Source organism: Anser brachyrhynchus (genome assembly GCF_964034855.1).
Source record: "Anser brachyrhynchus genome assembly, chromosome: 24".
NCBI classification, from domain to species: Eukaryota; Metazoa; Chordata; class Aves; order Anseriformes; family Anatidae; genus Anser; species Anser brachyrhynchus.
The window spans coordinates 7,263,981-7,287,584 of NC_137717.1; the positions used below are offsets into that span (position 1 = coordinate 7,263,981).

A 23,604-nucleotide genomic window follows, 5' to 3' on the forward strand; every position below is an offset into this window, starting at 1 on the left:
GCTGCTGAAGGGCCTGGGACACAACTCCTGTGAGGAGCAGCTGCGGGAACTGGGGTTGTTTGGTCTGGAGAAGAGGAAGCTCAGGGGAGACCCTGTTGCTCTCTGCCTGAAAGGAAGGTGTGGGGAGCTGGGAGTCAGCCTCTTCTCACAGATAACCAACAACAGGCCTAGAGGGAATGGCCTCAAGTTGTGCCAGGGGAGGCTTAGGTTGGAAATAGTCAGTTAGCTATAGACTGGTCAGCCTCACCTCCATCCCTGGAAAGGTGATGGAGCAACTTATCCTTAGTGTTGTCTCTAGTCGTATCAAGGATAAGAGGGTCATTAGGGGCAGTCAACATGGCTTCACCAAGGGGAAGTCATGTTTGACCAACATGATAAGCCTCTTATGAGGATATAACCGGGTGGATAGATGATGGAAAGGCAGTGGACGTGGTCTATCTTGACTTCAATAAAGCCTTTGACACCGTCTCCCACAGCATCCTCGCAGCTAAACTGAGGATGATGGGGTAGCGAGGTGGATTGTGAACTGGCTGAAGGGAAGAAGCCAGAGAGTTGTGGTCAGCGGGACAGAGCCGAGTTGGAGGCCTGTATCTAGTGGAGTTCCTCAAGGGTCGGTACTGGGACCAGAGTTGTTCAATATATTAATCGATGACTTAGATGAGGGAATGGAGTGCGCCATCAGCAAGTTTGCTGATGACACTGAACCGTGAGGAGTGGCTGACACGCCGGAAGGCCGAGCTGCCATCCAGCGGGACCTTGACAGGTTGGAGAATTGGGCGGGGAGAAACTTAATGAAATATAATGAAATATAATCCAGGGAGATGCTGAGGAAACTGGTCTTGTTTAGCCTGAAGAACAGAAGCTGAAGGAAGTAACAGGAATCTAATTGCTGTCTTCCACTGCTAAAAGAACATCATAGAAAAGACGCAGCCAGACTCATCTCAAGTGCCTTGAGAAAGAGGCAATGGTCACAAATTGTAACAAGGAAAATTCCAGCTGGACCTAAGGAAAAAATTCTTCACTGTGAGAGTGGGTCACACTGGAGAAGTGACCCACAAGGATGGTGACATCCACCCTTGCACATTTTCAAAACCCTGAAACCTGGTTTCAGAAAACCTGGACAAGACCCTGAACAACCCACCTCCTGTGAGCAGAAGACTGAAGCAGGCAACCTCCTGAAATCCCTTTTAATCCAAAGCTTTCTGTAATTCTGTCCTTTCACCAGCTTTCCATTGGTAGTGAACCTCTCCTCTAGACTTGGGAAAACTTAGCTTCTTTAACAGAACTTTGTCAGAGGTTTTTTGAAAATCAGTTATGCCTATTGCTTTCATCTATCCACATACTTGCACAACTCCCATGGTTTAAGAAGGTGGAATTTTCCTCTACATAACCCATGCTGACACTTTTCCAGCAGACTGCATTTTCCAGTAAACAGGGATTTTGTCTTTCATAACTCTTTATCATCTCACTGCTGCTGGAAGTCAGTCATCTGTAGGGAGTTCCCAGGGTATCTAAAGCAAAACATCTTTAGCAGTAACATACAAGGAATTCACTGACCTTCTCTGTGATGGCCTTATCACACGCCTCAGGTGCCCACTCCTTGAGCCCTGATCACCAAGCAGTCCCACACAATCGCTACCTGACTTCCTTCTTTTGATGAATTTAGAGAATGTTTTACCACTGGTTTGAGCTTCCTTTTGCAAGGTGCTCTTCAGTTTCCTTTTTACCCCTTTTAATTCTGTCTGCATTTCACCTGCCATGTTGCAGATTTTCCTGGTCTCACCTGGGCATTCTTTCCATTTGTTAAGCATTCATCTTTTCCACATGATGGCTTATTATTATTATTATTATTATTATTATTTATTTTTATCTGGTAGCTTTCCCACTGAGCCACATAGAGATTCTGGGGGTACAAACCGTAATTTTTTTTTAACAGCCTTCAAGCTGCAGGTAGGCTACATTTTGTGCAGGCCTTTTTAAGCTTGGGGGGAAACTGTAAACTACTTAATTCATTTTTATGTATTTTAATTTCTTGAAGTTGAACATCCATGTGCTGAATTTATTTGGTCTGCTGTCCCCTTCTACCCAGTTACATCTAATTGTACTGTAGTTGCTATTACAACTGTCCCACTTATAGCTCAAAGTAGATCCTATGCACCACCACACTCAGAAAGATAGCTTCTCTTGTAGGTTTAACGTCGGTTGCTGTAGGAAGCAGTCATTCACAGAGTCAGAAAAATGTTCGCTCTGCATTTCTTCCTGATGTGCTATAGAATTAGTCTCTGTCTAGGTAGCTGAAATCTCCTACTACTACTCTTCTAAATTTGCAACTTCTTTGATCTCATATAACAGTTCCTCATCACTATCACCGTCCTGATTCAGCAGTTGCCAGAAAAATCCTAGTAGTATACTTAAGGTCTGGGATCTTCACCCATACAGACACGTACTTCTCTTTTCCTGTATTTTTAAGGCTGTTACCCTTTACACAGTCCTTCAAGTACAGTGTTTTTCTCCCACCAGATTACCCTACTCTACCATTCCTGTAAAGCTGACATTGCCGCATCCCAAACATGATCTCCTTCCACTGTATTTCACAGATAGCTGTTGCAGTACAGTTAGCATTTGATGGCAGTCACGGTAGTTCTCAGTATCAAAACAACATCTGTAATCACACTTAAAATAATTGGTGTGATTACAGGATCTACAACTGATTAACGCTGTTGTGTGAAGAGTCACCTAGCACAAGAAAGAACACATTTCACTTACGATTCAACAACCTCAAACCTTATAACTGGCTTTATATTATCATCAACAGGTATCAGACAAACGTAGGCTTAGACGGTAAAAGATTAACTTCTATCTTCTCACCACATCTCACTGGCAAAATCCTTTTCCTTCTCTGCTCTTAGTAGGTCAGCCAAGTTTCAAAGAAGAATGAACTCCACAAATGGAAGCAACATCTCCTCTGTTAGGTATAATCTGGGCAAAGCGATATATGATGATTTTCTTCCCAATCCTGTATTAAAGGTCTCCTTTCTCCCCATTCTCTCTTTCTTTCCTGTTAGTTCGGATGCTCTTCAGTATGAATCATAATTAGTAAATGCTGTCAGTGACCAAATCAAATGCAACCTAAGAACCTATGACCTGATCCTGAGGATGACATGTATTATCTTTTATAAAAACAGAGAGAAGGGGCTATTATTTATTTATTGTATGTTTTTTATAGTTATTATTTTTGTAATGTTTACTTTTATTGTCTAACACACCTATTCTCCAGACTACAACAATCAATTAAAAACAATCTATACACAAATCCCCAAAAATAGTACAAAGTTTCTACACAGGCCTCAAAAGATCTTGTAGACGGGAAAACAAAATTTTCAGTTAAAAACACATTCACATTTCCTTTGTCTTCCCTGCTGTCTTTCCATCTGTTCTCATTTCCATTTTGTTCTTTCATGCCATCACTTCAAGAGTACTCAAATACAGTAACTTCTAAAAGTGATGTCTCGTTCCCATCAACTTTCTTCTCCAGAAAACAAAAAGTATATTTCTAGACAACTGAATTCTGGTGACATGAACTTTCAATCTTTAGATCTGTCCTACCTTCACGCTTTCTCTTTACTATTGAGAAAAACAGCTTTTTCTCCCTGCATTCTTCCAAGTCTTCTTCTAAAAGTAGCAAAGAAGTGCATTCTGGCCAATATTAAAAAAACAAAACAAAACAAAACAGGAGGGTAAGAAAAAGAGAGTATGAATTATTGAACACTGCTCCAGGAATCACGTAAAACAGGCCCTCTATCCTTTTGGTATGTACAAGTGTTGCTTGATTCCAGGGAGAAACAAACAAGATCATGAAGATATCTTCATTGCTATGGATATATTTTCCTTCAGACCTTATCATTGAGAATTAATCCCTAACCAGACAACAAATAAATCCTAGCAAAAATAGTGCTGTGTGTTCTGATATTTCTGATTATTATAGACTAACATCTGGAACGCAAAATGAATTTGGGCGGATTAAGCACTACATCATTCTTTTACCAAGATATTTATAATTAGTTGAGTCGCAGCAAATGATATCATGCATTTTATTTTTAGCTGACACCAGTTGCAAAGCGAATCATGTTATACAAACTACCACAGAGGTAATCAAAAACCATTTAACCTTACGCTCTGTTAAGCTGCAATTAGTTTTGCTTAGCCATTGGCCTGGGCGATGAATGCAGGCACGACCCATTTTTGCTGCTCAGGGCGCCCGGTTGGCTGTAACTTGTGACTGAGCGCCCACTCCCAGCAGCGACTGATACGCCCCAGGTTTCGGCAGAACCAGCAGCGGCACACACCTTCACGCCTGCAAGGCCAGAGGAGAGCTCGCTGCCGGCTCTTCCCATCCTCCGAGCAACAGGACACTCGTGCTCTTTCTGGCACAAGGCGCAGACGAGGCGCAGCTCTTCGGAGACATCTTGTCCAAACTTCTGCAATGAGATCTCAGGAACTTGCCCAGCTGACAGGATAGTGAATTTTGACCAAGCATAGATGATTTATTCAAAAGGCTTTAGAAGGAAAATGAGAACGGCGAATATTTTATTTCAGGGCTTTTCTTACTGCATCTCAACAAGGAATTACCTTCTTGCTCACCACATGAAACTGGTAACCTTTGAGAAATAAAGCCCGCAGTATTTTCTACTGCCTTTTAGCTCCAAAAGCTGTTCTCATCAAGACACTCCCAAAGTGCCGTCTTCTTTGAGTTGAGCCTAAGCCATCAGTCTGCCAAAAAAGCTGCCTTGAAATAGTCCGCTTTTTACTCTCACCATTGCAAGAAGCAGCTGCATGACAAACACTGGATTATGACAGCATCAGCCTTTAAAAACTAATGTCTTCAGTAAAGACAACCATATGTTCTTTACAACAGCATCCAAAAAAAGGTCATATCGTTCAGAGACTAGAGAAGCTCAGCCAACAACTTGTTGCCGTTTTTTACTTCAGCATAAAGGTAAATTGTTTGGGTCCTCGAATGCTACAATACAGCTTAATAATTCAAAGAACTGTCAAGCAACATTTGCCATCTTATTTTAAAATGCTGAGAGTAGTGGTATCATTGACTTATGGTGACATTTTGGCTTCCTTCAGGTCAGGTAAGAGTGTTTTATAATGGGGTTTTTTTAAGCCAGAAGAATTAATTTTTTCCTCATACAGAATGTCAACCTAGCAGCAGGCCTGGCATGACAGATAACTACTGGATAGAAAAAAAATTGACACAGTAGAAAAAGAAGAATAAAACTTGTGTGTCCATACAGTTCTCCAGAATACCAGACAAAGTAACAAAGTAGTAGTTTGTATTATTTTTGAGTCCCTTTATCTTCCAGAAAGGCAAACTCCCCTCCCTGTACCCCAAAAGTTCTGGATTGACAGGAAATGGAGGTTTAAAACTAATAAAAAGCAAGGCAATGGTTTCTGAAATGTCAGGAACTCCTACAGTGGTATTGAACAAAACATGAGACACAGTGCAAATGGGACCAGACTTCTACATAAAACTTCAAAACCTGGAATCCACAGAGTTGTTTTCCTGTGACGGTATTTTTCCCCCATAGGTAAAAGAGAACAGCTATGCCTTTACCAGGAAAGGAGAGTGAAGATTTTTTTTTTCAGCAAACTACTGAAAAAAATAAAGCCTACTTCAGAATACTTCCACGTGGTTTTCATAGAATCATCACAGAATGCTTTGGGTTGGAAGGGTCCTTGAAGACCACCTAATGCCAACCCCCTGCCACGGGCAGGGCCCCCTCCCACCAGCCCAGGCTGCCCCCAGCCCCATCCAGCCTGGCCTTGGGCACTGCCAGGGATGGGGCACCCACAGCTCCTCGGGGCAGCCTGGGCAGGGCCTCATCGCTCTCAGAGTACAGAATTTCTACCTTCTAAATAATCTAAACCTTCCCTCTTTTGAAAAGAGTTTTGAACAGAGCTGTCATCTCTCTGCGCTGAAGAGTGATTAATCATCTGCTTTTGCAAATGATACAGGTGCTAAATACTGAATATGCCTTCTCTTCCCTGCTCATCTTAAATCAATCGTAACTAAGGAAGAATTTGTTAAGCTCTGTCAAATATAATAGCGCAAAACAATCGTCATGGAAAAGACGTTAGTATGAGACTATTTTGTAAAATTTTCAAAATGGAATTACACATGATAGTATGATATTTATAGAAAAATAAACCATCACCCAAGGTTTAAAGCTGCCATACACTTTATGTTACGTTCCAGTTGATGACTTTCAGAGAAAACAGGACTATCGATATTTAAATTGAAGCAACACAAACTTCAAGTCTCAAAGGAAGCTCTTGGGATGTGAGAATAGATCGCTAGACATGGAGATCTCTCAAGAGGAGAAACCCATCTTCTGCTGAACTGAAGAACCATTCAATTGCCCCTGAAATTAGACAAGCCATATTCTTAATTCCAGTAGTTTATCTAAGAGATGAAGAAAAATCCCAATCAGATTCATCACAATAGTAGGCTGTTTTTCTAAATACAAATCTGTTTCTTTTAGTTGTATAACCCAGTTAAGAACTGTCCGGTGACATCCTGGGAAAGACAGAACAGCAGTGACTGGTGTCGTGTAGATCAAAAGGACACCATACACTGAAGAGCCTGCAGTGACATGCTGTGTTTTCTCACCTCAACACTATTCTAAACACCAGCTTTGTGTAAGGCATTAGAATAGGAGGGAAGCTGACCCCCTGCAGCAACACCTTAACTGAAGCTCTAGATGCGGCTGCAGGAAGGAAGAAAAGATTTGAAGCTCCTGCCTCAGGTACCGGAGTACCTTCAGTCACAGCACCCACGTGAGCCGATTTAATCGCTGCTAGAGAAGGGCCACCACAGAGAATACTGCTGAAGAGCTGCTTGTTTTGCTGCCTTTTAACAAATTAAAGGAAAAACTTCCAGACAAATTAGGATTAAAAAAAAAAAAGAGAATAAATTAAGGATAAGACAAAGGAAGGAAAAACTGAAAAATGCCTCCCTCAACTTACAACTAACCAGAGTGTGCCGCTGGTCATGGTTTGGGTGACCAAAGAAAACACTCACAAGACGCTGCAAGAGACAACATTGCCTGGAGTTGGGTTGTGCTTGTAGACATTGCTGGGTAGGAGATCATACAGAAACCTCCTGTTGTTAAATTCTCATGGGATTACATTTAGGCACTCAAAAGTTTCCTGTACATCTCAATCCTGACAGCTCCTTTTTCCCTTGCAGAGAAGAAATAAAAAATATTCCTATTTCTGATAAGTAAGAATACAGGCACTGAGTTACTCATGCCCACCCTCAGACAGTATCTGCTGTAAATCTTGAAGCTTTATGCATTATGTGACTTATGCATGAGAACGCACTACTTGTCAGGGTTTTCATCCAATTACAAAAAATCAGTATGTTTTATCCAGTTTTACGTGTAACCATATATAACCTTCAGTACACAAAAGCTAGGACACAGCACGCTTAACTTGCTGTACAGGTACTCCAACCTGTTAACACAAAATGTGGAAACCCTTTTAATAAACTATTTGACATATTCAATTCAAAACTCATTCAACATCTCAATGTTTATAGGGCAAAGTTTTAAGAAGCTACAAATCCTTCAAAAGTCAGCAATTACTCGGGCATTACCGCAAGCCGCACACATCTGTGATGGGGAAGTGACGGTTCCGCAATCCCATCTGTCATACAAACAACACGCAGCGACCAGAGGGCCATAACTGCTGCTGCGGCATGGAAGAGCTGAGATAGAGGTAGAAGCCGCAGAAGGACACTGTGCAGTAGTTCCAGTGGTTTGTGAACTGCTAGACCTTACCCACAGCCACCTTGTAAATGGTTAGAAGCGGGAACGTAGCTGCGTAATGCTGGTTGCGTGGTGAAAGCTGGATTGCGGAACTGCACAACTAAGAAGTAATGTACCACGGGTGATTTTTTTTAAAAAGCTAACTTGATAGCTACATTTGGATAAGTCATTAGTTTTGCAGATTAAGAAAACTACAGTCTTTACGCATTTTTAAAAGTAGCTAATTACAAAAACAGTGACTTGAGGTATGTGAATTGTCACGATTCTAAACAAAAGCTTATCTTATTTGGTATCTTGAATTTAAGATAATCAGGAAGAAGCAGAAGTGAGGAAAAACAAACAACAGAGGCAGGTGACAGTTGTAAAAATCTTCTCCTACCAGCTAATACAGTTGACTTTTAATTGCTAGTCAGAAATTACCAGACTATGGATTAAGTGCATAACAGGCGCAGAAGTAGAGGTAGCTCCATACAGAGAGGTCCCCCGCAACATAATCTGATAATCCATCTGATTTACTACAGTTAAGGACTGCATTAAGGACTAGCTCTAGTCTGCAAACAATTTAGCCACACCATGCAGTGCAGAGACCAAACCAATAAGGCATGCTGTGCCTGACCTGGCTCCACACAAAAAACTCTGCAGAGGATTCCCAGACCCAGGAATGTCCGGCAGAGCTGACCTGGGTCCAACGCAGCTATGAAGCCCAACTGGTCATGGTACTACCAAGCTCAAACACATCGTCTTGGACATATCTGCACAAGCTCCAGCGCAAACAACAATTAAATCCATCCAGACTAAGATGTACAGATACATTTATGGATGTTAAGATATTCAAATGCATCCAGACGAGGGTGCAAGAGCTGGAAGGCATGCCCTATGAGGAGAGGCTGAGGACACACGGGTTGTCTAGTCTGGAGAAAAGGAGGCCAAGAGGTGACCTCCTTGCTCTCTGCAACTCCCTGAGGAGGGGGAGCACAGAGGGAGGTCTCTTCTCCCTGGTAACTGATCACAGGATGCACAGGAATGGCACCGAGCTGTGCCGAGAGATGTTCAGACTGGGCATGAGGAAAAACTTCTTTACTGTGAGGGTGGTCAAACACTGGAACGGGCTTCCTAGTGAAGTGGTTGGTGCCCCATGCCTGGCAACGTTCAGGAGACATTTGGACAGTGCCCTCAGTAATATGCTTTAACTTCTGGCTAGCCCTGAAGAGGTCAGGCAGTTGGACCAGGTGATCTTTGCAGCTCCCTTCCAACTGCAGCGCTCCATCAACTGCCTCCTGGCAAAGCCAACGCAGACTGAGCAAGGCCGCCCTGAGCCGGAGCTACCCACCACTCGCGGCCCTACGAACAACCCCCCGAGGCCCCGGCGCGTCCCGAGCCGCCCGCAGCCCGTTCTTCCTCCCCAGGGACCCCACGGAAGCCGCTCCCGTCCTCCCGAGCTGGGGCAGTCCCCGAGCGGCTTCCTGCGGCTCTCGGCTGCTCCCGGGCGCCGCCGGGAGCGCCGGGCCCCGCCGTGCCGCGGGGGGCAGCGGCGGCCGGGCGCTGAGTCCCGGGCTCCGCCCCGGCCGCGCTCCGCCATCGGCCTCCGTGCCGGCGGGGGAGGGCGGGGGAGGGCGGCACGCGGCCCCGAGCCGCGGCCCGCTGGGCCCGGGGGGCTCCGCGGAGAGGGAGAGCGGCGCGCGGCCAGGCCCCCCCTCGGCGGGCTCTTACCGAGAGGCGGCTCCGCGGCCGGGCCCGGGAGCGCGGCCCGCATCCGACATGGCAGCGGCGGCCCCGCAGCGCCTCGCCCCCGCCAGCGGCGGCCCGACCCGGAACCAGAGCGCGCTCGGCCACGGAAGTGGCGCCGCGGCCCCGAGGCGCCTCAGCGCGGGGCGGGGCCGGGCGGGGGCTGCTCGCCAGGGGCCGCCGGGGGCGGCCGTCGCCGTGCCGAGGGGAGCCCCGGGGCGCTGCCGCTCGGTGCCGCGGCCCGGGAGGGTCCCCGGGGCCGCGTGGGCTGGGGGCGGCAGCCCGGAGCCAGCCGCTGCCGTGCCGTGCTTCTCGGTCGGTGTTTCCCTGCTGGGGGTGTTATTAATTATAATTTCAGCCTGAGCGTCGGAGCGTCTGTTTGATTTTATTATTTTTTTTTGGTCTGGTGAGTTTTTTGAGAGCGCAAACCTTTTTTCAGAAGTTGCTTCCCCTGTGAAATTATTTTTTTCCCTTCCCTTTTAGCAGGTCAAAACTTGCTGAGCTTTTAATTTTCACCTTTCTCAAGAGTTCACGTGGTGATTAGAAGGAAAAAAAAAAACACCTCCAAAATCGAAAGGAACGCAACTAGGCTGTCAAACAAGCTTTGTCTGCAGATACTGAGGCTTTTCCCGTAAGGGTAAATACAGAAAGATGAGAAGACGGGATCTTAAAGACCAAAACCCTTGGAAGAAGTACTTTATTTAGAAGAATTTTTGAGGATCAATTTTATTGCAAATTAAAGCACTGTAATGCAACGCTGCTGTAAAACAAAATAATTTCAGGAACAAAAGTAGAAGCTCAGACTGTTTTTTAAAATGCATTTTTACTGACTTAATGATTGCAACATATCCTGCTGAAGTGTCCTCAGAGTTCTTTCTCCATTGTCCCCTTTCCTCAGAAGCAACTTTACATTTGTTCTCTGAGGTCACACTTGCCTTACGGTTGCCTTCCGTGGAGCAAAGCATATTTAAAAACAGTAAGTAACCTACACCGTAAGCTGCGCTGTAAGCTTTCTAGGAATCAACAGAAGACCACATCACCACATAGAATAATGCCTCCCCGTTTCTTCTAAGAGTTACCAAGCTCAGCTCTTACGTGGCTGTGTGGCATTTGAGCTCTGCTATCACATCAGCTGGTGAGGGGAAAAGGGAACAGTCCCACCCTGTCTGTCAGCTGCAAGAGCTTCTCAGGCAGACTGTGGCATCTCAGGAGGGCTAAAATGCAGAAGTAGATTCCTCCAGCAAGCAGGATTTAGGCTTTTAGATGAGAGATCGCCACCCTTGCTGTGCACTATGAGTGACTACAGAAAACAGGGCTAAGCTTTGAGCATTTCTGAGGGACGTGGTCAGGGAAAAGTCTCTGCTAAGAGCAGAGTCCGGTCTACTACTACTGGAGCAGAGTCCAGGACCAGGAGGCGAATACATTCAGTTTAGGATCAGATTCAGTTATTTGCCTTGTATGGGGCCTGGAGTGCACAGCTCACCTCAGGAGATGGCATCAGAAAAAGTGTCTTTGTTCTTTTGCTCATTCACATGCATAAACATAAAAGCTGCTTAAGGATCTTCAGGAGATAGATCTGAAGGACCCCTGTCTCAACTGGATATAGGCAAGTCTGATACTAATGTTGGTCCTATCTTTGGAAAGACTTGAGCTTGTCCTTCAACTTCTCCTTGTTACTGATGGGTGTAGGAAGGCTGCTGTGAATGCATATAAATAACGAGTATCACAATGTCAGATGCGCTTTTCCTGTCATCAGCCAGTCTCCTATATAGTTTGAGGAACCAAAAGGTTGTAAAAAAACAAGTAGCTTCCCTTCCCTGCCCTGCCCTGCCCAATTTCCTGTGCTGGATTGAGCAATTTAGGTCAGAAACAGGAACCTCAATTGTCTCGTGATTCGTAACAGAACTCAGTAACGCTGGAAAACCACTTTGCCTTAGGTCCCTACTGACTGCAGCAAGCCCTCAATGGGGCTGGCTGGTCTCAAGTGTTTCCCAAGTGCATGACTTACATAGTGCACCACATCACTGTGCATTTACTGGTTTACTCAGAAAAGGGCCATGGACTATGGACAATGGCCAATGGACTAATACTTCATTCATGGTAGGATATCAAGAACCAGTCAGCTTCATTTCTTCATTGCAGAAATAAAAAGGCTGGGGGAAGGAAATAATGCACAGCTCCTTTTTGGAATCCTAAGTTTAAATAAATAAGAATAAAAATACAGAAGATTTTTAACCTTTTTTTCTTCTCACAGTAATGCCCGTGCTGACAACCGTCTCCTGTTAACTGGAGCCTCCAAAGTGAGAGTGGATCTCCACAAACACATGCAGTCAGCCAAAAAATACCAAACTTTGTGCAAGAGGCCACTTATTTGCCCATTCTGCAATCGTACAAGAAGCCAGGGCAGACAACAGTCCCCCTTGGACACAATGATGATTTGGGATGGGGGCTGAGGCGCTGCCAATTTCTCTTCCTTTTCTTGTCTTTGTCCAGTTACATGTCTAATTCAAAAGCTGAGAGCAAAGACAAAAGTTCATAATAGCTGCTCCTAGGCATCTGTGAAGTACGGACCCCGACAGACCATGCGAGTATAGGTGCATCTCTCTTCTTTGGTGGCACTGTTAGGAACTCCTTGGACTATGTCCCTTCTAGCCACTCAGGAGCTTCTTTGGCTCATACTCTTAACAGAACCATGCAAGCTGCTCAGAAAAGTTACTCGATTATGTTAGCAGCTCAGTGTGTTCCTCCAGGTTTTTCGGAAGCCTCTTACAGCTCAGACACTGGACTCTTCTTGGGAGCTGGGTGGGCAAAGGACAAGGGATGGTGCTACCTGGGCTGACACAATGGATAATTTCAGTGTACTTTACTTCCAGCTGCTCACTGCGGACACTTGATGTGTTTCTTTCAGGCAGATTGCCCGAGCTGTTGTCAGTGTCCTCAGCCCAGACAGAAAAGTGCTTTTCTCACAGATTATTACAGGTTCCAATTCTGCTAGATGCGTGTGATAGAAGGAATCACAGAATGGTTGAGGTTGGCAGCGACCTCCGGGTCTATCTGGTCCAACCCCCTGCCCGAGCAGAGACACCTAGAGCAGGGTGCCCAGGACCAAGTCCAGACGGCTTCTGAACATCTCCGAGGAGGGAGACCCCACAGCCTCTCTGGGCAGCCTCTTACTAGCACTCAGTCACCCACACGGTGCAGAAGTGCTTCCTGGTGTTCAGGAGGATCCTCCTGTGTTCCAGTTTGTGCCCATTGCCTCTTGTCCTTTCACAAATGAGCATTCATTCTTCTATCTAAGGGATAAAGGAAATATAATAGCCTGGTCCTCTGTTGTGTCCCTCAGTGCCTTCTCTTGAGAAAAGATGAATGACTGATGCACACTTCCCAGTCTCAGCAATTAGAACCCATCTGACCTAAATCCTAATGGCATCCTCTTGGTGAATGGTGCCCTCAATCACTGTGTCTGTGGTCTGCCTGGAGCACTTTCGACTCCCTTTCATGTTTTTCAGGTTTTCTGAAACATGCTTCTGGAACTTCTTGGTGAGGAAGCAGTAGATGACTGGGTCCAACACACAGTTCGTACTCAAGAGGCACAAAGTCACTTGGTGAGCGTCATTGAGTTGCTGGCGCAAAGGATGGTTCTCCTTCTGCCATTGCTCCAGAACAGTCAGTGTCCAGGGCAGGTCCACAATGTGATGAGGTACAAAGCTTATGATGAACACCACTAGCACTGTGCAAACCATCCAGAGCGCCCTTTGCTTGACATGAGCACTCTTCCGCTGCTGCCCTGATTTGGAGAAGAGGGTCCTGATAATGACGATGTTCCAGGCTAGGATAAATAAAAAAACGATATAGAAGAGGATGCAGATGATGACGTGAATGGCAAGAACAGGTGTAACATTGCTAGTAGAGTCATAGCGCTCAAAGCAACGCGTGTAATTCTTCGAGCCCATTTTCTCCACGTTAGTATTATCATCAAAAACGTAATACAAAGAGATGCCCACTGTTACGATCCAGATAGCTGCTGATAAAAAGATCCCCCTTCTCCGAGTGGTAAACTGAGCAGCTCTAATGGGATTAGTCACGGCTTGGTAGCGGTTGTATGTGATGACCATCAGAAAGGCAACAGAAGCGTAGGTGTTAACGAAAAATAAGCAGCCAGCTACATTACAGAGGAACTTGTGCATGAACCAGTCTCCATTGTGGTGATAGTAAATAATCCACAGTGGCATTGTAATCAGGAAGAGCAGGTCAGCTATTGTCAGGTTCAGCATGAATATCTTGATTTCATTGAGTTTCTTGGTGTGATAAATACGTCTGAAAATCCAGAGCACGTAGCAGTTGGCGACAAAGCCCAGAATGAAAATGATGCTGTAGAAAACAGTGAAGAGGTCATAGCGAAACGGAGAGTCTATTGGGGATGCACTACCTTCAGCACCACCTTTATCGTCTCCAGACATTGTGCTGCCGAGTGGACACGTCTGATGCAGAATTTCCTGCTCTACCTTTTCTTCTTACCTAAAAATATAAAGCATAAAATGACCTGATTGGTAGTGTGCCACTGCTAAGCCAAAACCCACCTTTCATTTTCAGCTGCCTGTGACCACAGGAGTTTTGCCGTATGCCCTGGGTCAACCTGCAGGTACCTGCCCTGTCCAATTGTTCCTGTCTTCTATCCTGTTTCCATGCCATTCCACCCTCTGTGACTTCATCCAGTGTTTTTTTGCTGCACTGCAGATCTCAGATCACTAATTTCAAAAGAGTTTTCTGTATTAAGGTTCTTATAACAGATAAAATCACTCTGCTCCCAGCTAAGTAGACTGAGCTTCTAAATCTTTTACTGTAAGCAAACAGGTTTTCCATTTGTCTCATTTTTCCTGTGGTTCTTTCTTAATGCTTCCTAACTTGCCTACATTTATTTTAACCTAGAAATTCTAGAACTGAAACAATATCTAGTAAAAATATCTCACTAGTGCCGCATTTCCAGAGTTGGCTTTTACATGTTTTCTGCTTATGCTTGTAAAGATTTTGTTTTCTTAGTTACAGTCACTGCAGGGTCAAACATTGACTTCGCAGGCTGCCAGAGCTCTCAGTGTTTCTACTGAGTGAATGATGTGAAAGATGAGTCGCTAGCTCTAAAGGGTGATGTTTTGTTGTACATTCTTGATTCTTAGCTACAGCTCTCTTTCTTAAAAGCCTGGCTGTTGTCTATTGTACCATCATTTTGAATTCAGGTTGTCATCAAACCACTCTCTTTTTTCTTTTTTTTTTTTTTTTTCCTACCATTTCTGCAATGAATGCAATTGTCAGCAACAGCAATTCTGTACTTTCTTATGTCATTGAAGCTACTGACAAACACAGTCTCTAATGAGACACTTTCTGGATTTTAATATTAGTAGTCCGCACCTCAGTTAGTATTTCTTCAGATTTTACCTACAGTTTTGACATCAAATTCCTGCATCATCAATACTGTATGTGTTCTTGTCCCACATTTGTGTGGGATTCAGTCTAATCCCTTACATACTTTAATATGCTTCTTTCACTATCCAGAGGATGTACATTCCTGTTCTTGGCTCTAGCACCAAAGACCTGTGTGGCACTGGACAAGCACTCACCTCTTCTTGACACAACCCTGCAGATCTGCTGGTTTCTTGCTCCCTCTGGAAGTCAGGGGAAGATAACCGACTAGAGCAGGGAAAGCAGTTTGAGAACCACCAGCAAGGGTACGAGGTTGCTCATTCACATCACACTGGCTGGGTTTGTAACTAATTTGAGTCAGCAAAGGGTTTGTAAAATGTAGAACATGGTGATTTACCTTGAGAAAGAGTACACTTTACCACTAGTCATGATGCCTAAATTTCTTGTGCAAGTTACGGTGGTAATGCCAAGTGCTGCACAGTGCAATGTGCTTGTCTTGGCTCTGCCAGCGCCATGGACAGCAAGCTTTTTACCCCAAAGACCACTGCCTCCTCAGAAAGCACCATCCTACCTCAAAACTTTCTGCATCTTCCCCAGCAGCAGAGACATGAAGCCCCAAATCACCCTGAGTTGAGTCACTTTTGTGCCCATGTGCCAGTGGTTCCTCATTTACACATTTGCAATTTTCCTCTGCAAATAGGGAAGTCATCTCTACCTCGAGAACACTCTCTTTCCTCAGAAAACTCTGCAAATGCCTTTGTACTTCTTCACAGCTGTTCGGAGAGGAAGGTGGTAGTCACCTTCCCACGCCTGTCCCTCCTTACTCCTCACGGGTGCTCTAAGGACATGGCAACTACAGATGTCCACAACTCGTTGTTGGACCTTCCCAGTGCTGCTTGCTGATGGACAGCACCAGGGTTTGAGTGCCTAAACTCAGTCCTTCAGCCATCTTCCATATGAAGAGACTCCAAAGCCTGGGAATTACCAAGTAACTGTGGCAGTACTAGTAGCTGGCCAGGTGACACGTGCATCTGTCCTCTTTCACCTTCATCTCTGGTGAGAACCCCCTGGTCTCTAAAAGGTAGTACCTGATCGAGGAGGTGGTAGCCAGGCGGTGAGGATGCCCTCAGGGTCTGACTGCAGAGGTCTGGCCCCTCCCCGAGGAGAACAACGTCTCAGCCCCTGCTGCCCTGTGGAGAGGTCCCAGAGCAGGCAGGGGCCTGTGCTGTTTCCTGCACTGACTTTGATTCGTGCAGGACCCAAAGCAAATCCTACTAGTCATCTTATGGCTCCATTTCCACCCCTTCATTTGTGGATGAAGAGTGGTGATAATCACAACATGGCCTTAAATAAACGTCTGTTAGACACAGCTCTTCCACTCCCTGAGGCACCACCCCGGTAAAGACATAAGCCAGTCGGAAAGGTTTGCATCTCCCAGCTCAGAGGCGCACCTAGCAGACACAGACGCTTAAGGGAAGGGATGAAGAGAGACTGGTGGGGACCTCTGTGTTTTATACACTGTTCTGATGTTAGAATAAGAAAGAAAATCAAGTCCTAATTACCTATGATCATTAGAGACCTTATGGTTCTTTCAAATCTGCCTCCTAAACCCCAGTTCTAAGTAGCTGCCAACTGCAGCAAATAGTTCTGGTGTTTGGGACTGGAATCTTTGGAATGAAAGATGCTCTATCACTGTAGCACTAAACTTGAATGTACCCAAAGTGGGAAAAAAGAAAAGGTGATGTATTCCCCTCACAGAAATCACGAGGAGATAAGTGCCCACGTCCAATACCCAGCCATCACTGTCACTCAGAAACTGTTCCTTCGGACTCTGCTGCGGGGAAGTCCCTCTACCCTGCCATTTCTGGTGCTGCACACAGGGGCTCTGGTGGACTTCGCCGCTGGTCTTCCCAGGCCTGCCCATCAGCTGCCAGATTTAGCAGACACAAACCTGCGTGTCCTCCTCCACTGCAAAGCCGTGCACCTGAGGATAGGTTTGAGCTAAGGGGCTGCACTTTGACCAGTAGAAATGAAAGTAAGAACGTGCTCTACATTGTTAAGTCTGCTGGAAACCTCTGGCAAAGGTGCAGGATGGGTGACTGGAGATGATAATGCTTATACAGCCCTGGCAAGACTTGGTAGAGCTCATCTGTCTTGACAGTAGTAGATTGTGCAGTGTCAATGCCACAGTCCTTCAGGAAATAGAATAGAGAGAACAGCTCGGTTGGAAGGGACCTACAAAGATCACCGAGTCCAGCTGCCTGACCACTTGTCCTGGGTCTGCCTGGGACAGAGTTCCCTGTCCCCACAGCAGCCCACGTAGGCAGGACAGCGCTGATACAGCACCAGTGTTTTGCCTATTGCAGGCACAGCATCGGGGCTGCCTCCAGCCCCCACAGCCAGCAGGCTGAGGGTGGGCAAGTGGTGGGGAGGGGACATGGCCAGGGCATCTGGCCGGAACTGATCAAAGGCATATTCTGCACCATACGCTAACAGGCTCAGCAACAGAAGCTCAGGAAGGGGAAGGAGAAAAATCATGAGTTATTTTTCCTTTCTTGCTTGTCAAGCCAGGTATTCTACAACATACAGCTAGAAGAGAGCATGGCACCCTTCCCCTCTAAATTTACTCAATACCAACTTTACTCTGCAGCCTGAGGAACCTGAGTCCACATTTTCATGAGATGTCCTCAGCCCTAAATTCTGGAGTACCATACAGGGAATCTCACTCATTCTCTCCCATTGAAGTGGTTCCCCTTTGCATAAAACATGTAAACTTTAAACTGAAAGAGAGCAGATTTAGATTAGATATAAGGATGAAATTCTTCACAATGAGGATGGTGAGGCACTGGAACGGGTTGCCCAGAGAATTTGTGGATGCCCCATCCCTGGAGGTGTTCAAGGCTAGGTCGGACGGGGTTTGGGCAACCCATTCTAGTGGAGGTTCCCTGCCCATGGCAGTGGGGGTGGATCTAGATGATCTTTAAGGTCCCTTCCAAGCCAAACCATTCTGTGACTCTGTGATTCTATGAAATGGTCTCCATGCCAGCAGAAGAGAAAAAAAGAGTGGTGGTTGGGTTGTAGGCTGGCAGATGTGGGTCCCGTTCACTGCAGCAGCAGACTGCACTGCATTACCAAAATCCTTGGCATCTGTAGCTCAAGCCACTGCCTAGTACACAAGTACCTCAACCAATAATCCCAAGTGGTTTATATTGTCAGCTCCACTGTAGGCAAAACTAGAGATGAAAGTAACCAGATGCACAGCAGAGTGTGGCTGGGACAAATACTTCGCTGGTCCCAGTCTCTCCAGTGGGCCATGCTCTCCCAATAAGGATTTACAGCTACAAGGTGCAAAGACCACACTAACACAAGCTATGGCATTAGCAAAAGCATTTTTCAGCAGTACCAATAAAGTCTGTTTTGTGCTTACCACAGGCAAAGGGATTCAGTGCAGTATGTCCATCTTCAGCTTCAGTGGAGAAGTGATGTAAGTCTTATTGAAGGTGCTTGGTCCTCTTCCAATTGTTATATTCTTTGACAAGGGTCTGAAAGGTGCCCACGCAGGCAGCTCTCAAGAACAGGACACCAATGAGAGCAACTGCAGCATGACTGCAGAGTCACTAACGAAGAGGAAATGTGTGACCTCAGCCCAAAGGAAATGAGAAATAAAATAAACTGTAGAGGAAAGGCAATTAACCACAGCAAAGATCTGGAAAGTCCTTAAAGCTGTTTCCTCAAAGTATCTCTGCTTCTGATAATTGTGAAAGTTGGGGTTTTCCTCTAAAGGCAGAATAGGAATCCACCGTCTGTCCTTGTTTGGACCTCGGATTAGCGTTTGAACATCATTTTTCCAAACAGATGTATGGCAGAGGCCAGAAGAGTTTTGACTTAAAAACTTCGAGGAAAGGAAGTGTCAGGAAGCTCATATATCTCATGGGCAGACTCATTCCCTAGCAGAGTCTTCTTCACATTTGTGTTGGGAATAACAGACCCAGGAATCCAGCCATTGCAAACCTCCTTTTATCTCAGGGACCTTCAAGCAGCCACTGAGAAACCACAGCGTGGCAGATCTTCACCTGAACCATCCACCTTCACATCCTGACCACCAAGATTTGGGGCAGCCTGAAGACCACTCATCACAGTGACGCAAATCGGTGCGGTGCCCAGGGCGACACCAGCGACAAGCAAAGCTGGACACATGGTCCTGGCTATGCCAGCAAATTCCAAACTGCAGCTCCCATGCTGGGCAGCCCTGGATCAATGCCAGGACATACCACCCTCCTCATCAGCGGGGCGAGGGGACACTGGCAGACGGCACAAGGTGCACAGCAGCAATGCTGTTCTGTGGAGATGCTGACTTGGACCTGCCTGGTCATGGGCATGCTGAGGCGGTGGGCTGTGCAGCACTGGGGCAGCTGGTGCTGCGCCTGCACCCACCCCCCAGCAGTGCCAGTGCCTTGGTATCCCCTGGCCAAGGGCAGACAAAGCCCCAGTGCTGATCTGGACTTCTTTGCCTGGGTCAGTTCCACCCTGGATCTTCTCCTGCACCAGCTCCTGGGGTGCAGACAGCCTCTCCCAGGGCCATTACAGAGCAGAGCGCCTCGGCGTGGTGCCCTGGGCCAAGCAGAGGCTGGCAATGCTGGCGGCCAGCGGGAGCCCAGTCGAGCTCCCAGCCCGGCGGGCACTGTGCAATTGCTGTGCTCAGCAAACCAGGATTTCCTGTTGCCCTGGGCCCTGCCTGCCCAGGCTCCAAAACACCCTGAGATGCACAGGGACAGCACAGGCTCCGAAAAGAAGAGCGAGAGCCCTGTCTGGAGTCTCTCGTCCTCAGCTGCAGGTGAACCTGAGAGCAGCTGCCATACGGGGTCCTTACCTGAACCCCCACAGCCTCAAGGGGTGGCACTGAGGCCAGTGGACCCCTGAGCCACCCTCCCCGTCCCTGCATGGGTGATTTCTGTCCCTAGGACCGGGTGCACCACAGAGGTGCCATTTGCAACACAAGGCAGCAATGCAGCATCCGGCAGCTGGCACTAGCTGCATGAGCCCTGAACTGCTGCAGGATCACCCTTGCCTCCCACAACAACAGCACGGGATGTCCAAGGAACGCAGAAGCCAACCAAGCTGAACAGGACCCAAACTCCGCTGGCACGAGGGAGCCCTGCAGGGGCAGCACTGCACCAGCATGGGAGACCCTGCCCAGCCTGAGCAGGGTGGGCCCTGCCTGGGGCTGCCAGCGTGGAGCAGGGGGAGGTGTGCCAGGGACAGCTGGGTTCTGTCTGCGCCAGACCCTGTCTGGGTGACCAGAAGGGTGAGATCAGGCTCCTGCAGCAATGCTACGGATCTGTGCTGGAACGGAGGCTGCAGCAGTCTCCTTCCCTCCATCACCTGCTTCTTCCCTCCCTCCCCCTTCTCCATCAGCTGCTGTAGAGATGGACCAGGGAATCTGATCCTTCAGGGACGGGGCAGAGCCCCATTTATGCCCATACAACTGATTCTGGGAGCTTAAATTAAAAACCAACTAAGAACACTTCAGTGAGGTTAGCTGGTAGCCAGTCCATGAGAGAGCAGGCGTTGAGACTGTCTTGTCACTGCAGGAAGGGGAGCATTAGCAAAGGCTATAGCAACTGCAAAACAAAGTGTGCTGTCCTGCTGCAGCCAAGTTCTTAGAGGAAATGAAAGCCCAAGAGGTTTTGGGCTGCGGAGGAGTTCTCATCAGAAATAATTTCTCCCTTTTCTGGGGCTGCAGCATTGCCTGTTTCTGTGTATGTGATTTCGAATTCAGTATTAAAATGCATCTTTGTTTCAGTGGCCCGGCTTACTGAGTGGTACTGACAGTTTTTGACTGCCCTGTTCTCAGTGTAATTTACCTCTCATCCAGTCCTAGGGAAGCACACAAATTCTGACAACACTGAATGCTATGCAAGACTAAGTCCCAAGAAAAACAAACAAACCTTGAACATGCCTTTACTTTTATCAACCAAACACGCAGTCTAATAAAAACAAATATATATATTTTTTACTATAACTTATTCCCATGTGACTCCAGCACCTCCGTGGGCAACCCATTCCAATGCCTAACTACTCTTTCTGAGAAGAAATTTCTCCCAATTTTCAACCTGAACCTCCCCTGGTGCAACTTGAGGCCCTTCCCTCTTGTCCTAAGAGTTTCTGCTACCTATCATACAGGTAGCAGAAACTCTTTGGTTTAGAAGATACAGCATTATTAGCAAATATCTGGAGGCCACTTTCCAAGAGCAAATCCACATTTTATTAGTGGAAACAAGCTCTCTGTGGCGTACAGAGGAGTAGCATTTTAGCAGATAGGCTTTGCATGCATTCTGAACTGCTCTGTTCAAGAGCAGTGAACAAGAACAACAAAATACCAGCAGCAAGCCTCTGAAAGCACTAGCCACTGCCCGCAGGATGAGAGCTGTGCAGGGCAGCATGCTGGATAAGCACACAGGTGAGTGCGATCCCTGCCAGTCCTGGTCACTGTGAGAAATTCTCTAGTGCCAGGACAGGTCTTTGGAAAGATGTGAAGTCATTTTTTCACCAAAGTGGATGGTGAGCTGATGCTAAACATTATTTTCTGTGAGTTTCCACTACTGATCTCACAACAACAGCACAATTTCCTTTTGCTCATTACGGGAAAGAAATATTAAATAAACTCTGTAGCTTTCCTTAGTGAGCACTTTCGAGCCTGGCACAACACATCCCCACCTTATTACCAAGTGTGCTGGAATGTGCCCAGGAGCTTGGTTTGCTCAGCTGCAGAATACCTTTCCCCTGGCTGCTGAGCTCCTCAGGGGGCAGTGAGCAGCTACTTCCCAGTAGCCATTTGACAGCTGCAGAAAGGCAGGGCAGGGCTTCAGCTGCCTACAGCGGCACTGCTGGGATAACCCAGGCTGGCAGCACACGCTGCTGCCAGGAGCCGGGCTGCCACATCGGCCCTGAGTGGAAGGGGGAGCAGGGCTGACTCTGTCTGGCGTTGGCACAGGGAGCCCGGTGCAGCCCTGCCCCAGTGGTCGGGGATGTAAGCTGTGGCGGACGTGGCATAAGAATTTGTATCCTGCAGCTCAAGGCGGCTCAAAACCGGGGGTTTATCTCTGGGCCCCTTTGAGCAGGAAATCCACACGCACCAAGCGGCCAGGGCTCTCCAACACTGCTGCTGCTGCAGGATCCAACGCTTGACTCGCTTCCCAAGGACCAAACAGAATGCGTTTGGGTCCTCATCTTGTTGTGGGGATCATCTTAAAACACAGACCTCAGAAAAACTGCAACTGATCGAGCCGCCCACAGCCGGGTCCCTGTGCTCCCACAGCTCCACACTGCAGGGGTGACCTCCCGGCAGGGCCCCAAAGGCAATGCCACGGCCAGCAGCACGTCTCATCCCTGCTCACTGGGCTCCGGGACCAAACACACACACACCTCCCCAGGGGCTGTGCAGGCAGACCATGTCCCAAGACACGGACAGGCAGAAAGAGCCTGCAGGGCTCGGGGAGGGAGGCAAGCAGAAAGCGGAGGATCCTCTTACCTCAGGGCCCGCTGGCCCAGCAGCCCCCAGCCCAACGGGTCCCTGCCACAAGCGGAGCCACCGGCGGGGCCACACCGGCAGCGTGTCCGTGTCTGGGAGGAGAACGGGGACGGGAAAGAAGGCGCCGGCCCGCAGGTGAGTGACTCACTTCCCTCTTGACACTGGTGACATGGCTCAGACATGCCCCGGCTGCACCCTTTTGCACAACACCAACGCTCGTGGCCCTTCCTCGAGCAGCCAGGCTCGAGCAGCCAGGCAGACAGGGAAATGGCTGTGCAAGCCAGGGCCTCCCTCCGGCATCGCCACCCCGCGCCTCGCAGGCCTGGCACGGGGCAGCTGGGCCCAGCGGCACGGCCGCAGGGGGAGCAGGGACCCCGCAGGTCTGTCTTCTGGGCCTCTCCTTTCCTCCCAGGCACCGGGGCTGGGACCAGCATACTGCAAGCGCTGCTGTGTTCCGAATGCCTCCACGGTAGCTGGCGACTTGCTTGCAGCGTCAAGATGATACTGCTTTGTGTGGGAGTCCCAGTATGGGCCAACACCAACCAGAAAAATATTCCAGGCTGTGGCAGTAAGTTTCCTTGTCCTCTCTGCAGCATTATAAGCCCCTCTCAGTTCTTGTTCTCCTCTGTTCCACCAGCCTGGAAAGAAAGGGTGGATGGGACATGTGAGGGACCCACCCGATCTTGCCCTTGCTGCTGTAGTCCCCAGGGCATGCAGCTCTGGCAGTGTGCTCAGGTCCCATGTGGGAATTCCCCAGATGCGTATGGTGCACTGGCATCGCTTCGGCTATGGGCATAATATCCATCTGAGTCACTTACATTGTAATGAGAGATCACATGTTTCTGTCTGCTATCTGTATTCACCATGGGTTGTCTAACAAGGAAATATTGTTACGTTTTCTTTGCTGTTAAGAGCTGGCACTGGTTTCTGCAAGGAAAGAGGCATGAGGTTTCTGAGGGCTGAGACAGCCCTGAGGGGCCAGTCACAACTGGTAGGTACACAAAGGCATGCTGAAAGCACATCAGAGCGGGAATACAACCTGAACTGTTATGAGAAGGAACCGGGTGTTTGCACATCCTGTAGTCTCCCCATCTA

At 47.6% G+C, this 23,604-nt stretch overlaps 2 protein-coding genes across 8 annotated transcripts in view; both read right to left on the reverse strand.

Moving 5' to 3' along the window:
* Positions 1-18,590, reverse strand: part of EYA3 (EYA transcriptional coactivator and phosphatase 3) — a 67,508-nt gene extending 48,918 nt beyond the window's left edge. For 3 of the 7 annotated variants that reach the window (XM_080566751.1, XM_080566749.1, XM_080566745.1), the window contains exon 1: positions 9,546-9,683. The gene's annotated coding sequence lies outside the window, so the exon portion shown is untranslated. Of the gene's footprint in view, positions 1-9,545; positions 9,684-18,405 lie in introns of those variants that run through there. The other 4 variants (XM_080566750.1, XM_080566746.1, XM_080566748.1 and 1 more) reach the window with 3 other exon arrangements.
* PTAFR (platelet activating factor receptor) lies at positions 12,974-14,020 on the reverse strand (the record flags this gene model as incomplete). The annotated part of the gene is made up of 1 exon (XM_080566531.1): positions 12,974-14,020. The coding sequence occupies one exon, from the start codon at positions 14,018-14,020 to the stop codon at positions 12,974-12,976; it is 1,047 nt and encodes a 348-aa protein (XP_080422657.1).
* Positions 18,591-23,604: the final 5,014 nt, after the last annotated feature.